Below are 14,450 nucleotides of genomic sequence, written 5' to 3'. Positions count from 1 at the left end.
TCCAGACGGGTGGCCGCGCTGGGTAAGGACAGGGCTGTGCTGTTGGGCCGCGGAGGGGAGAAGTCTGGGTCACTGAACGGCGGGCCCAGGTAGGATAACTGAGGGAGGGAAGGGGGGGTGGGAGGAGTAACAGAAGGAGGAGATGGAGGATGAGCAGAGGGGGGAAAGAGGCAGTCAAAGAGCGGGTATGGAAAGAGGGAGTGGGAGGGAGAGAAGAAATATTTCATCCAACATGTGAATTCAGACAGGGATTGGTTATGCTCAAACACAAGTCTGGGTGCCAGTCTGTTTCTGTTTAAGCAAACTCCCCATGGCAAAGACCAAGGGGTTGGCTGGAGCAGAAACAGAATGGAACCAGGCTTCTCAAATATGTGTTGAATTCAAACACTTGTGGAACGAAACATTGACATGCTCCAATATAAATGTTCTTCAACACAGTATCTATATACAGTCACAGTGCTCACATAGGTGTCCTTTATCTCTCTCAGCTGATGCTCCAGGTACTTGGTCAGCTCATACGTCCTCTCAATCGAAGTCCTCTCATTGGACAGGCTGAAGGAGGGGTCTGGGACCTGGACCGATGTCACGGCTGCAGCCAATAGCAGGACGTGCTGAATGTGATGGACTGGGGAAGAAACCAATCAAAGGATAAATTGAAACCACACAAGGCGTTGTATTTGTATCAACAGTCATGGAATTATAATATCACTGAGGTATTTAAATTGGCAGAATTTTGCCTTATTGGATCTGCAACTTGCTGATGTGAGTCTATCAGCACTCTCCACATCACCTTGTTACCATGACAATCAAACTCAACTTCGATAAGAGCACCTTCAAAATATTTATGAGAATTTGAAAAATTTGACAGTTTATTACTTTGTCTCTATGGTGATAGCCTTGTCTGTTTAAATATTGGCAAATCTAAGTAATCTAACTGCCAATAACGCATTTCCGCTTCGATCTAATTTGAGAAATTCTGGCCGTCTAATGTTTTCTCTGGGCTCAAATAAATCACAGTGACTAGCTCCATAGTGTTCACTACCACATCACCAGGACTAGCTCCATAGTGTTCACTACTACATCACCATGACGAGCTCCATAGCGTTCACTACCACATCACCATGACTAGCTCCATAGTGTTCACTACCACATCACCATGACTAGCTCCATAGTGTTCACTACCACATCACCATGACTAGCTCCATAGTGTTCACTACTACATCACCATGACTAGTTCCATAGTGTTCACTACTACATCACCATGACTAGCTCCATAGTGTTCACTACCACATCACCATGACTAGCTCCATAGTGTTCACTACCACATCACCAGGACTAGCTCCATAGTGTTCACTACTACATCACCATGACGAGCTCCATAGTGTTCACTACCACATCACCATGACTAGCTCCATAGTGTTCACTACTACATCACCATGACGAGCTCCATAGTGTTCACTACCACATCACCATGACTAGCTCCATAGTGTTCACTACCACATCACCAGGACTAGCTCCATAGTGTTCACTACTACATCACCATGACGAGCTCCATAGTGTTCACTACCACATCACCATGACTAGCTCCATAGTGTTCACTACCACTACCACATCACCATGACTAGCTCCATAGTGTTCACTACCACTACCACATCACCATGACTAGCTCCATAGTGTTCACTACTACATCACCATGACTAGCTCCATAGTGTTCACTACCACATCACCAGGACTAGCTCCATAGTGTTCACTACTACATCACCATGACTAGCTCCATAGTGTTCACTACCACATCACCATGACTAGCTCCATAGTGTTCACTACCACATCACCAGGACTAGCTCCATAGTGTTCACTACTACATCACCATGACCAGCTCCATAGTGTTCACTACCACATCACCATGACTTGCTCCATTGTGTTCACTACCATGGCCCTCTCTTCCAGCACCACACAGGGAAATTGGTGGCCAAATGATCTGTGTCAATGGCGGAGAGCTCAGTGCCTGTCCACTGTCCCGTATAGCCACTGAGAGACAGAGTACATACAGAGACCCCTCTCTAGCTCCATAGTGTTCACTACCACATCACCATGACTAGCTCCATAGTGTTCACTACCACTACCACATCACCATGACTAGCTCCATAGTGTTCACTACCACATCACCAGGACTAGCTCCATAGTGTTCACTACCACATCACCATGACTAGCTCCATAGTGTTCACTACCACATCACCATGACTAGCTCCATAGTGTTCACTACCACATCACCATGACGAGCTCCATAGTGTTCACTACCACTACCACATCACCATGACTAGCTCCATAGTGTTCACTACCACATCACCATGACTAGCTCCATAGTGTTCACTACCACATCACCATGACTAGCTCCATAGTGTTCACTACCATGGCCCTCTCTTCCAGCACCACACAGGGAAAATGGTGGCCAAATGATCTGTGTCAATGGCGGAGAGCTCAGTGCCTGTCCACTTCCCTGTCCCGTATAGCCACTGAGAGACAGAGTACATACAGAGACCCCTCTCTAGCTCCATAGTGTTCACTACCACATCACCATGACTAGCTCCATAGTGTTCACTACCACTACCACATCACCATGACTAGCTCCATAGTGTTCACTACCACTACCACATCACCATGACTAGTTCCATAGTGTTCACTACTACATCACCATGACTAGCTCCATAGTGTTCACTACTACATCACCATGACTAGCTCCATAGTGTTCACTACCACATCACCATGACTAGCTCCATAGTGTTCACTACCACTACCACATCACCATGACTAGCTCCATAGTGTTCACTACCACATCACCATGACTAGATCCATAGTGTTCACTACCACATCACCATGACTAGCTCCATAGTGTTCACTACCACTACCACATCACCATGACTAGCTCCATAGTGTTCACTACCACATCACCATGACTAGCTCCATAGTGTTCACTACCACATCACCATGACTAGCTCCATAGTGTTCACTACTACATCACCATGACTAGCTCCATAGTGTTCACTACTACATCACCATGACTAGATCCATAGTGTTCACTACTACATCACCATGACTAGCTCCATAGTGTTCACTACTACATCTCCATGACTAGCTCCATAGTGTTCACTACTACATCACCATGACTAGCTCCATAGTGTTCACTACCACATCACCATGACTAGCTCCATAGTGTTCACTACCACTACCACATCACCATGACTAGCTCCATAGTGTTCACTACCACTACCACATCACCATGACTAGCTCCATAGTGTTCACTACTACATCTCCATGACTAGCTCCATAGTGTTCACTACTACATCACCATGACTAGCTCCATAGTGTTCACTACCACATCACCATGACTAGCTCCATAGTGTTCACTACCACTACCACATCACCATGACTAGCTCCATAGTGTTCACTACCACTACCACATCACCATGACTAGCTCCATAGTGTTCACTACTACATCACCATGACTAGCTCCATAGTGTTCACTACTACATCACCATGACTAGCTCCATAGTGTTCACTACCACTACAACATCACCATGACTAGCTCCATAGTGTTCACTACTACATCACCATGACTAGCTCCATAGTGTTCACTACCACTACCACATCACCATGACTAGCTCCATAGTGTTCACTACCACATCACCATGACTAGCTCCATAGTGTTCACTACCACATCACCATGACTAGCTCCATAGTGTTCACTACCACATCACCCTGACTAGCTCCATAGTGTTCACTACCACATCACCATGACTAGCTCCATAGTGTTCACTACCACTACAACATCACCATGACTAGCTCCATAGTGTTCACTACTACATCACCATGACTAGATCCATAGTGTTCACTACTACATCACCATGACTAGATCCATAGTGTTCACTACTACATCACCATGACTAGCTCCATAGTGTTCACTACCACATCACCATGACTAGCTCCATAGTGTTCACTACCACATCACCATGACTAGCTCCATAGTGTTCACTACCACATCACCATGACTAGCTCCATAGTGTTCACTACCACATCACCATGACTAGCTCCATAGTGTTCACTACCACTACCACATCCCCATAGCATTTCTGCAATGTGCCTCCCTCCTCTCACGTATGACCAGCTTTGTGGCAGTCAAAACGGTAGCAGGTGGCACACATTCTCTCTCTCCCTCTCTCAATTCAATTTCAATTCAAAGGGCTTTATTGGCGTGGGAAACATATGTTTACATCGCCAAAACCAGTGAAATAGATAATAAACCATAAAAAATTTACAGTAAACATTACACTCACACAATAACACTCACATACGCACACACGCTCATACAATTATGCACGGCATGCAGGTAGGAATGCACACACACACACACACACACACAAGCACTCAAATCAGTGCAGAGATATTGAAGCATGTGGATTACTTTATTATTAGCATCACAGTCTCTAGTGAAAGTCTACACACCCCTTGCGCAGATCACATTTTGCTGCTTTAAAAGGATACTTCGGGATTTGTGTGTGTGTGTGTGTCTGTGTGTGTCTGTGTGTGTGTGAGGGGGAATCAGATTAACTTGTGGAAACCACAAGCGCAATTGCTAGTAGTGCAATGACTGGAAGTCTATAGCCATAGCCATAGATTTCCAGTCACTGTGCTAACGCTAGTTAGCATTGGCTCGCAAACTGTCTCGAACTTCCTTCTTGCTGGACACAGAGACATAACAATGTTATCCAAAAGTTCATCTGACTCTGGGGAAGTAGATAAAGGGCTTCAATCCAAAATCCTGAAGTATCCCTTTAAAATGAAATCTTAAAAGGGATTACGTTAGATGTTTTTCCTATCGATCTACACAACCTAAGTGAAAGAAAAATGCTGAAAGGTCCCGCTAATTGGATAGTCGGGATTTTCCTTCAGTGGCAGCTCTGTGGATGACCTCAAACTTTCTTTCACTTTGTAGGTTGTGTAGACCTGTAGGGGAAATCATCCAACATCATCCCTTTTGAGACTTCGTTTTAACGGCAGCACAATGTGAAGACTGTGCAAGGGGTGTGTGGACTTTCACTGGGCACTGTATAAGTGTATTTGTGTGAGTGTGCGTTTGTCGTGAATGCATGCCTTTGTCTCTTATATTCCTTCATTTGCTTGTGTTTAGGTTTGGTGTTGTAAAAGTGTTTATGTGGTATGTGAGTGCTTGTCAATTTGCATTCGTACGCATATGTGCATGATTATGTGTTGTTTGTATTTGATATACATCGGTGTGTGCGTGTGTGCTTAAAGTTAGTCGTGCGTGCCTGCTTATATGAGTGAGCGTGGACGTTAGAGCATGTGTGTGTGTATGTGCGTGCATGCATGTGTGTGTGTGTGATATGTGTGTCTTGGAAGCGACCAAGGGTGGCTAATGTGCGGACCCTTTTAAGGCCCTCTCTTCCAGCACCACACAGGGAAAATGGTGGCCAAATGATCTGTGTCAATGGCGGAGAGCTCAGTGCCTGTCCAATTCCCTGTCCCGTATAGCCACTGAGAGACAGAGTACATACAGAGACCCCTCTTCCCCTGTCTGTCTGTCTGTCTGCCCACCCGCCCGCCCCCTGGACCTCCCACAAATTCTCATTGTATCCATTCTTCTCTCTCTTTCTCTCTCTTTCCATCTCTTTCTCCATCTTGTTGCCACACACCTCTCTTCCCTCTCTCTTATTCACTTTTGCCCATTGCTTTCCAATAACCTTTTCGTCCTCCCTATGCTCGTTCTCTTTTTGCATTCCTCCACCATGCATGTTTTCTTCATGGTCCCTGTCTCTCTCTGTCTTCCAGGCTGACAGGCAGACAGACAGCAAGGCATGGTTCTGTGTAATTATGGGTCTTAAACAAGCTGCTGTTCAACAGGTGTGAAATATGTTCTGTACAGGATGTGTTCCCACATCCATCCATCCATCCCCCTCCTCCTCTCTCTGTATATCCAATCCATCTCTCTCTCCTTCTCCCTCACTCTCACTCTCTCAACCCCTTCTTCCACTCTGTCTAATGTCTTTCTCAATCCCGCATGATCCCTCTTTGTTTCTCATTTCCTCTCTTCCTTTCTGTCCCTCTTCCCATCTATTTGTAGAAGGTCTCTGGGTTCTTGGTTCTCTGCCTTTCCTCTCCTTCACCTCCTTTTACTCCCCCCTCTCTTTCTTCTCCTCTTCGGGAAGTCTCTCATCAGTATGTAGTGTTCTCTCTCTCACTTTATCACTTAGTCTTTTCTATCCCTCTTTCTTCCCTCCATCATGTTGCTCCCGTGGACACCGTGTTCCTCCCAGAACTAGCTGAACGTGTCAGGACCTAAAAGAGTCAACACCATTTTCCGCTACAGAAGAGACTTCCTAACGTCATCACTTTCCACATATTACTCCTGAACACGCCTTCACACCTTTCATCTGAATGAATTGAACAGTTACAGCGAAAAACATGTCGACTCCTTTCAATCACAAAACCTCAACACCTGACACACCTTAATATTTCGAACTAAACTCAGCAGCTCACCAACTCTCCCTTGGAACTTGGACAGACCCAGTACAGACACAGGTAAAAACAACACTTCTAAAAACACCTCAACTCCTTCGTTTTTACTCTCAACTGTGTTTTACTCTGGACACCGAAACCAACTCTGAGACTACCCTTTCTACAGAAATGACCGAATCTAGGTAACTTCCAAACACACAACTGGTACACTTGACTTTGCATGTGTTTTAATGCAAAATGCAATGCAGTCTGGCCGAATGCCATTTTGATGCACAGGCGTCTTCTGTAGAATGAGAATTTCACTGTGGATGATAAAGGTTATGATCACCTACAGCCAAAGCCCTCAGTCTTCTGTAGAATGAGAATTTTACTGTGGATGATAAAGGTTATGATCACCTACAGCCAAAGCCCTCAGTCTTCTGTAGAATGAGAATTTTACTGTGGATGATAAAGGTTATGATCACCTACAGCCAAAGCCCTCAGTCTTCTGTTCAGGGAGCAGGGAGCAGTACCTGGCAGTAAGAACACTAGGAACACACTCTACAGGCCAGGGTGAAGCCAGAACATTCTCACAGAGGAAATTATATTACATTAACACAGGATTCCTCATGATCTCTCTCTGTGTGTGTGTGTGTGTGTGTGTGTGTGTGTGTGTGTGTGTGTGTGTGTGTGTGTGTGTGTGTGTGTGTGTGTGTGTGTGTGTGTGTGTGTGTGTGTGTGTGCCTACACAGTTTTCCATTCTCTAAATCATGTTAGATTGATCTATCTTGATCTATCGTTTGATCGCGGATCTACATTTTAAACGTTGCACAATCTTATGCCTGCCAGCTGTAAGACAATGTTTATGGGACTTGATATGAAGTTAAGGGTTGAGGTTTCGCTCATGGTTTCAAGTCTGGGTTCGGTTGGGATTGAAGATTGGGGTTAGGGTTCAAAGTTTAAAGTCAGGGCACAGGGGCCAGTCTTCGTGGACTTGCAATCAGCTATATGTATGATGACTTTAGATCACATAGGACTGGATGGAAGGCTGTCCTGCGCTGGCTGGTTAGCATATTTACTGTCATCTGGCTAACATATACCAGACGGGCAGGGACCGAGGCACGGCGAAGCATAGGTCCATGCTATAATGGATTATACACATCTCAGACATATTCAACAGGATTTTCTATATTCAGTTCTGTTCTATTCTGTTATTTTCTATTCTGTTCTATTCTGTTAAATTATATTCTGTTCTATTCTGTTCAATTCTGTTCTATTCTGTTCAATTCTATTCTGTTCCATTTTGTTCAATTATTTTCTATTCTGTTCTGTTGTATTCTGTTCAATTCTGTTCTATTCTGTTCTATTCTGTTAAATTCTATTCTGTTGTATTCTGTTCAATTCTGTTCTATTCTGTTCAATTCTATTCTGTTCTATACTGTTAAATTATTTTCTATTCTGTTCTGTTGTATTATGTTCCATTCTGTTCTATTCTGTTATTTTCTGTTAAATTCTATTCTGTTCTATTCTGTTTAATTATTTTATATTCTGTTCTATTATGTTCTATTCTGTTCTATTCTGTTCTATCAGTCCTGAAATCCAGATTTAGTACCTGAGGAAAAGTCTATTTCACCATAAAATAAGGCGGTTTTGTGCACGCACACACTCACACTCACGCACACAATGGTACCCTGGCTGGCTGGACAGTAACATGCGTATAGGCCGCAGGGAGGGAGGGGGAGGGGTAGCCAGGGTCAGGGTCGATGTTGTGTGCCTGCGTACAGTTAAGAGCACAGATTTATGTGCAGTCTGTACTTAATCAAACGTGCATTCCTTTGCTAACTCAACACACACACACACACACATCACATATGCACACACATGGACACACGAACACACACACAAGGACCAATGCACCCATCTTTTGAAACCCATGTGCAGGGCCTTCAGAAAGTAATCATACCATTTGACTTATTCCACAGTTAGTTGTGTTACAGCCTGAATTCAAAATGGATTCAGCTGATTTGTGTCTCTCTCTCATCTACACACAGTACCCCATAATTGACACGGAGAAAACATGTTTTTAGAAATGTCAGCAAATTTATTGAAAATGAAATACAGAAATATCTCATTTACATAAGTATTCCCACCCCTTAGTCACTACATGTTCTAATTTTTGGCAGTGATTACAGCTGTGAGCCTTTTGGGGTAAGTCTCTAAGAGCTTTGCACACCTGGATTGTACAATATTTGCCTATTATTCTTTAAAATAATTATTTAAGCTCTGTCAAGTTGGTTGTTGATCATTGTTGGACAGCCATTTTCAAGTCTTGCCATAGATTTGAAATCAGATTTAAGTCAAAATTGTAACTCGGTCACTCAGGAACATTCACTGTCTTCTTGGTAAGCAACTACAGTGTAGATTTGGCCTTGTGTTTTAGTTATTGTCCTTAGTGTCTGGTGGAAATCAGTCTGAACCAGGTATTCCTCTAGGATTTTGCATGTGCTTAGCTCCATTCCATTTCTATTTTCTTTTTGGTCCTTAACAATTACAAGCATATCCATAACATGATGCAGCCACCACTATGCTTAAAAATATAAGGAGCAGTACTCCTTAATGTGGTGTATTGGATTTTCCACAAACATAACACTTTGCAATCAGGACAAAAAGTGACTTGCTTTGCCACATTTTTTGCAGTATTACTTCAGTGCCTTACTGCAAACAGGATGCATGTTTGAAATATTTGCATTCTGTACAGGCTTCCTTCTTCTCACTTTGTCAATTAGGTTAGTATTGTAGAGTAACGACAATGTTGGTGACCCATCCTCAGTTTTCTCCTGTCACAGCCATTAAACTCTGTCACTGCTTTAAAGTCACCATTGGCCTCATGGTGAAATCCCTGAACGGTTTCCTTCCTCTCCGGTGACTGAGTTAGGAAGGTCGCCTGTATCTTTGTAGTGACTGGGTGTATTGATACACCATCCAAAGTGTAATTAATAACTTCACCATGCTCAGAGCGATATTCAATGTCTGCCTTTTTTCTTTTTTTTTACCCATCAGCCAATAGGTGCTCTTCTTTGCGAGGCATTGGAAAACCTCCCTGGTCTTTGTGGTTGAATCTCTGTTTGAAATTCTCTGCTCGACTGAGGGGCCTTACCGATAATTGTGTGTGTGGCGTACAGAGATGAGGTAGTCATTCAAAAGTCATATTAAACACTATTATGCTAAGCAACTTATTATGGGATTTGCTAAGCACATGTTTACTCCTGAACTTATATAAGCTTGCCATAGAAAACGGGTAGAATAATTATTGACTCGAGAGATTTCAGCATTTAATTTTGTATTAATTTGTAAAAGAAAAATTAAAACTTCATGAGGTATTGTGTGTAGCCCAGTGACAAAACAAATCTACATTTAATCCATTTAAAATTCAGGCTGTAATACAACAAAATGTGGAAAAAGTCAAGGGATGTGGGGATTTTCTGAAGGCACTGTACATGTGCGAGGGCATATGCACACACTCACACACATATGTTGACGCACACACACACACACACACACACACACACACACACACACACTCTCCCCATCTCTTATCCCTGGAGATATCTTCTTGGGGTTCATATTGAAATTCTACTTGATCTACTTGGCATGGAATGCTCCCTGATTTGACAAAGAACATCAATGACAGAAAAACAAAGGGGAAATAAAGAGAGGAATAAAATATACAATACTATTATTAGGTTTACAACAAAACCCTCACAATTTATTGCTTCCAACAAATATGTATTTCTCTCTTTTTCTCTCCATTTGTATAGCAGGTTGACGTTTATTGCCATGAATCTTGCCCTGGAGGCAGACCTAAGCGATTTCTGATAGATGGGCCAGCTGCAAAGTCTAAATGGTCTATATCGTAAAAATTCATGAAAACTCCAATTAGCTAGTTAGTCTTAATTTAAGGTTAGGGTTAGGCATTATGGACTCTGCAGAAATATGTATTTCATATTTATGTATTCTTATTGGATTGTTGAATTTACAAATCAATTAGGTTGTTGCTGCCATGTTATGTGTTTGTCTTAGGTCGCTCTTTATGTAGTGTTGTGGTGTCTCTCTTGTCGTGATGTGTGTTTTGTCCTACATTTTGACTTTATTTATATTTATTTATATATATATATATTTAATTCTTCCCAGTCTGATATTGATAAGCAAGCGGTAGGTGGCGTTCTGAAACACTATATTCTATTTTCATATTTATAACATGTCCGAGTTGACTATGTACAGTACATGTCCTGATGTGCATATATAGGTGTACGCTACCTGTTAGATATTTGGGGCATCCTTTGATGTGCTTTTGTATGTTCTTGCTGTAGGAGCGAGTTAGCTAGCAATTACTCAATTGTAATGGTTGCATTAGCTCCCTGCTAATTCACAGTTATTTCCATTCTAACAGACGAATCTACAGCCATGAACATACTGTTGTCCTCCACATCTAGTGTGCTTCCTTGTGTCTATCATTAGAATAAACACCAATCAACTGGGACCGCTGGCTGGGTATTCCTTTATTTAAAAACTAGGCAATAGATTTACGAAGTATGATCACATCTGTTACACCAGCTTGCGACAGATTTCTCTGGCAAGATGCATGACAATAAAAGCCAACCTGCATGTGTTTATTCCCTCTCTTATTCTCTTTCCCAGAGAAATCTGCCTTTAATTGTTCTTACTGTTGCTTTTATTACACTCTGTTCGTTCTCAGTTTTACATCCACCATTAACGATCAATATTAGCTTCCTCTATTTCTCTTTCTTTCCTTCCATGCTCACTTATTGGTCCCTCTCGTTCTTTCCTTCTTTGAACCCTCAAACCTCCCTCTTCTATTTCAGCTCTCCTTTCTTCTATACCTAATTGCCTTCCTCTCTTTCTTTCTCTAATTTGCTTCCCTCATCCCTTCCATCTACCTCTTTGCATTCTTCCTTCCTTTTTCAGAGTTTCAGACGTTCAGACTTCGGTTTCTAATTTACCTCCCCCTGCTCCGCCTAACTCCCCACCCCCGGCTTACTCTTAAAAAATAAATAAGCAAAAAAAAAAAACATACAAGAGCCTTCCATTCAATTTATCCGGTCTGTCTCTGCTTTAGAAAATCAGAGAAGGGGAGAGGAGAGGAAGGAGGAGGGATAGGGGGTCCTGAAGGAGACAGTGAGAGACAGACAGACATAAAGAGAGGGAGGTAGAGAGAAACAGAGAGGAAGAGAGGGAGCAAATGGACTTGGATAAGAGAGAGTATGGGAAAGGCAGAGAGAGAGAGAGAGAGAGAGAGAGAGAGAAAGAAAGAAAGAAAGAAAGAAAGAAAGAAAGAAAGAAAGAAAGAAAGAAAGAAAGAGAGAGAGAGAGAGAGAGAGAGAGAGAGAGAGAGAGAGAGATGGTAGGGGCGTTTGGTGAAGTGAGGGGCCATGTTAATTTGGGAAAAATGTAAACAGCATGTGTAACTGTTCAAAGCGTGACCAACTCATTTTATATCATTCCCCCTCTCCCTCGCTCTTTCCCTCTCTCTCTTTCCCTCTGGGTGCTGCTAACTCCTGTCAATAGGGAATCTGTACTGCATTAACCCTGCAACACCACTTTCTCCTTCTCTTACTCAATCTCTTTCTTTCTCTCGCTCTCTATTTTTATCTCTCCCTCTCTCTCACACAAAGAGTCAAGGATGGGGTTGAGTAAAGGATGTTAAGGGTCAATCTCTCTCTCTTTCATCCCTCTTTCCTTCTCTCTTTCTCTCTGCTTTCTCTTATATTCCTCTGTCTCGCTGCTCTAGATCCAGGCGTGGGTTTGAGCCATTGAAAAGAGTGGATATGCTCTGGTGTCACAGCGCACGGACACAAACACTGTTATCTAAAGCCCCGACACTAATTGACCCTTACAGCCATAATATGAAGTGTGTGTGTGTCAGAGAGTGAAAAAGGGAGGGAGAGAAAGAGAGAAAGAGAGAGAGCGAGAGATTATCTATTTCACTTGCTTTGGCAATATAAATATATGTTTCCCATGCCAATAAAGACCCTTAAATTGGAATTGAAAGAGAGAGAGAGAGAGCAAGAGAGAGAGGGAAGGAAAGAGAGAGAGAGAGAGAGAGAGAGAGAGAAGGAAAGAGAGATGAAAGAGAGAGAGAGAGAAAGGTCAAAGGCAATATGTTTTGTTTTTTGAAGTTGTGGTTTATATTCTTTGTTTGCTCAAAGTATCTGAGACAACTTGAGTTTGTTTCAAGTGCAATAGTTATATAAGTGATATTGAATGAGTTGTATTTTAGTTATTTTAACCACTCTTTATTGAAGACCACCTGAAAGTGTGGGAGGGAGGGAGGGAGGGAGGGAGGGAGGGACAGAGAGAGAGAGAGAGAGAGAGAGAGAGAGAGAGAGAGAGAGAGAGAGAGAGAGAGAGAGAGAGAGAAAGAGAAAGAGAGAGAGGGGGGGGTCTTCTTCAGCCTACTATTCTTTTGTTTTAATGCTTATAGCATCATTTCGGCACACAATGTTTCACCTCCCTTTCCATTTCCCCCTTTCACAGACATTGAACAGCAGCCGCACAAGCTGTCCCAAGAGGCAGGTGTGTGTGTGTGTGTGTTCTCACACCCTGACTAACGTGAATCATGTACTTTCTCATATCAGTGACAGCTAACTAGACAAGGGCTTTAGCTGCTCCTGACCCCTCTCAACCCAAGCCATTTTTTACAATGAAGGAAACTTTCCATTCATGTACACACACACACACACACACACACACACACATACACACACTGAAACTCATTTCTACAAGCTTGTAAAAACGTACATTCAGATCAAATTGCCTCCTTAATGTCCTACACTGTAACTTCCATTTTAAATAGTACAAGGATGTTTTCTAAGCGAAAATTGTATATGTTTTGATAAAGATATGTCACGTCTATAAAAAGGGCCTTTTTTTATCACATTTTATCTCAGTATTTGTTCCAATTTTTTCCATCAAAATGTACAATGTGCCATTATAGCATTTCTTTGGAGGTCATTGTATTTTGTTTGTGATTTTCTGCAGACAAAAGTTAATATAATATACTATAATGATTCTGTATTCTCATATAAATGTGTTATAAGTATTTGTTGTCGTGTGAATATGCTTGTTATTACACATTTCTATATTAGAGGAGGGATTTCTACACTTATCTAAAAATATTCACGATTCATATCTATTGAAATTGAATTAGAAGTTTGAGAAAAGTGGTGCAGGAAACGAAGTGCAAATTCCCCTTGTGTTATTATTATCCAAAATATACAACTAACTGGGAACCTCAACTGTGAACAATCAAAAAATGATCAAATAACAGAAATGCCACTGGTATGCATTGTAAAATATTAATTTGTGAAAGCCATCGGTTCAGGATATTCAAATATTAAATATGCAATAATAATAACCATTACTATAATAATCATCATTATAATAAATGAATACACATTTTTATAAGAATGTTATTGTGGAAGATAATTTACACGTGATAATTTTTACTAGGACTTACCTTCAAAATGCATTTTTAATTTTCGCAATATCCTTTATTTCCTTTCGGCGCGCACTGATTAAATCAGCAAGACTTTCTCCAAAGGCTACTGGAGTAATTGCGTAATGATGAATTTGTATATCTTTTGTTGATTTAACCTGTTCAAAACTTTTCTCCATAAACTAAAATGTTTCCTTGATTAGTCTAACTTGAAGTGCCTTCTTTTGAAAAAAAAAACATATTCTGAATCCTATGTCCATGAAATGTCCATGGAACTTTACACCTTCTCTAATTAAACGTTTGTGAATTGATCAAAAACATCGCTAACTCCGAATTCTACCGGTGGGTCGCTGTTTATAAAAGCCGAGATGTGCGCACCAAATCCGCCTGGCTGACTTTGACGGTCCGCAGACTTGACGGGTGT

At 41.9% G+C, this 14,450-nt stretch overlaps 1 protein-coding gene across 1 annotated transcript in view; it reads right to left on the bottom strand.

Annotated features, from left to right (window-relative positions):
- LOC110504156 (uncharacterized) overlaps positions 1–14,450 on the bottom strand; it is a 17,010-nt gene extending 2,560 nt beyond the window's left edge. Inside the window, exons 1-3 of the mRNA XM_036969622.2 lie at positions 14,048–14,450; positions 465–625; positions 1–98 (exon numbers count right to left, since the gene is read on the bottom strand). The exon at positions 1–98 is cut by the window's left edge and continues 2,560 nt beyond it. Coding sequence (XP_036825517.2) covers positions 1–98; positions 465–625; positions 14,048–14,060 — 272 coding nt within the window. The 5' untranslated portion in view covers positions 14,061–14,450. The remainder of the gene's footprint in view (positions 99–464; positions 626–14,047) is intronic.

The sequence above is a fragment of the Oncorhynchus mykiss genome, chromosome 25 (genome assembly GCF_057628025.1).
Source record: "Oncorhynchus mykiss isolate SJ-2025 chromosome 25, ASM5762802v1, whole genome shotgun sequence".
Classification (NCBI taxonomy): Eukaryota; Metazoa; Chordata; class Actinopteri; order Salmoniformes; family Salmonidae; genus Oncorhynchus; species Oncorhynchus mykiss.
The sequence above is the reverse complement of the archived record's forward strand: the minus strand, read 5'-3'. Positions and strand labels throughout refer to the sequence as shown.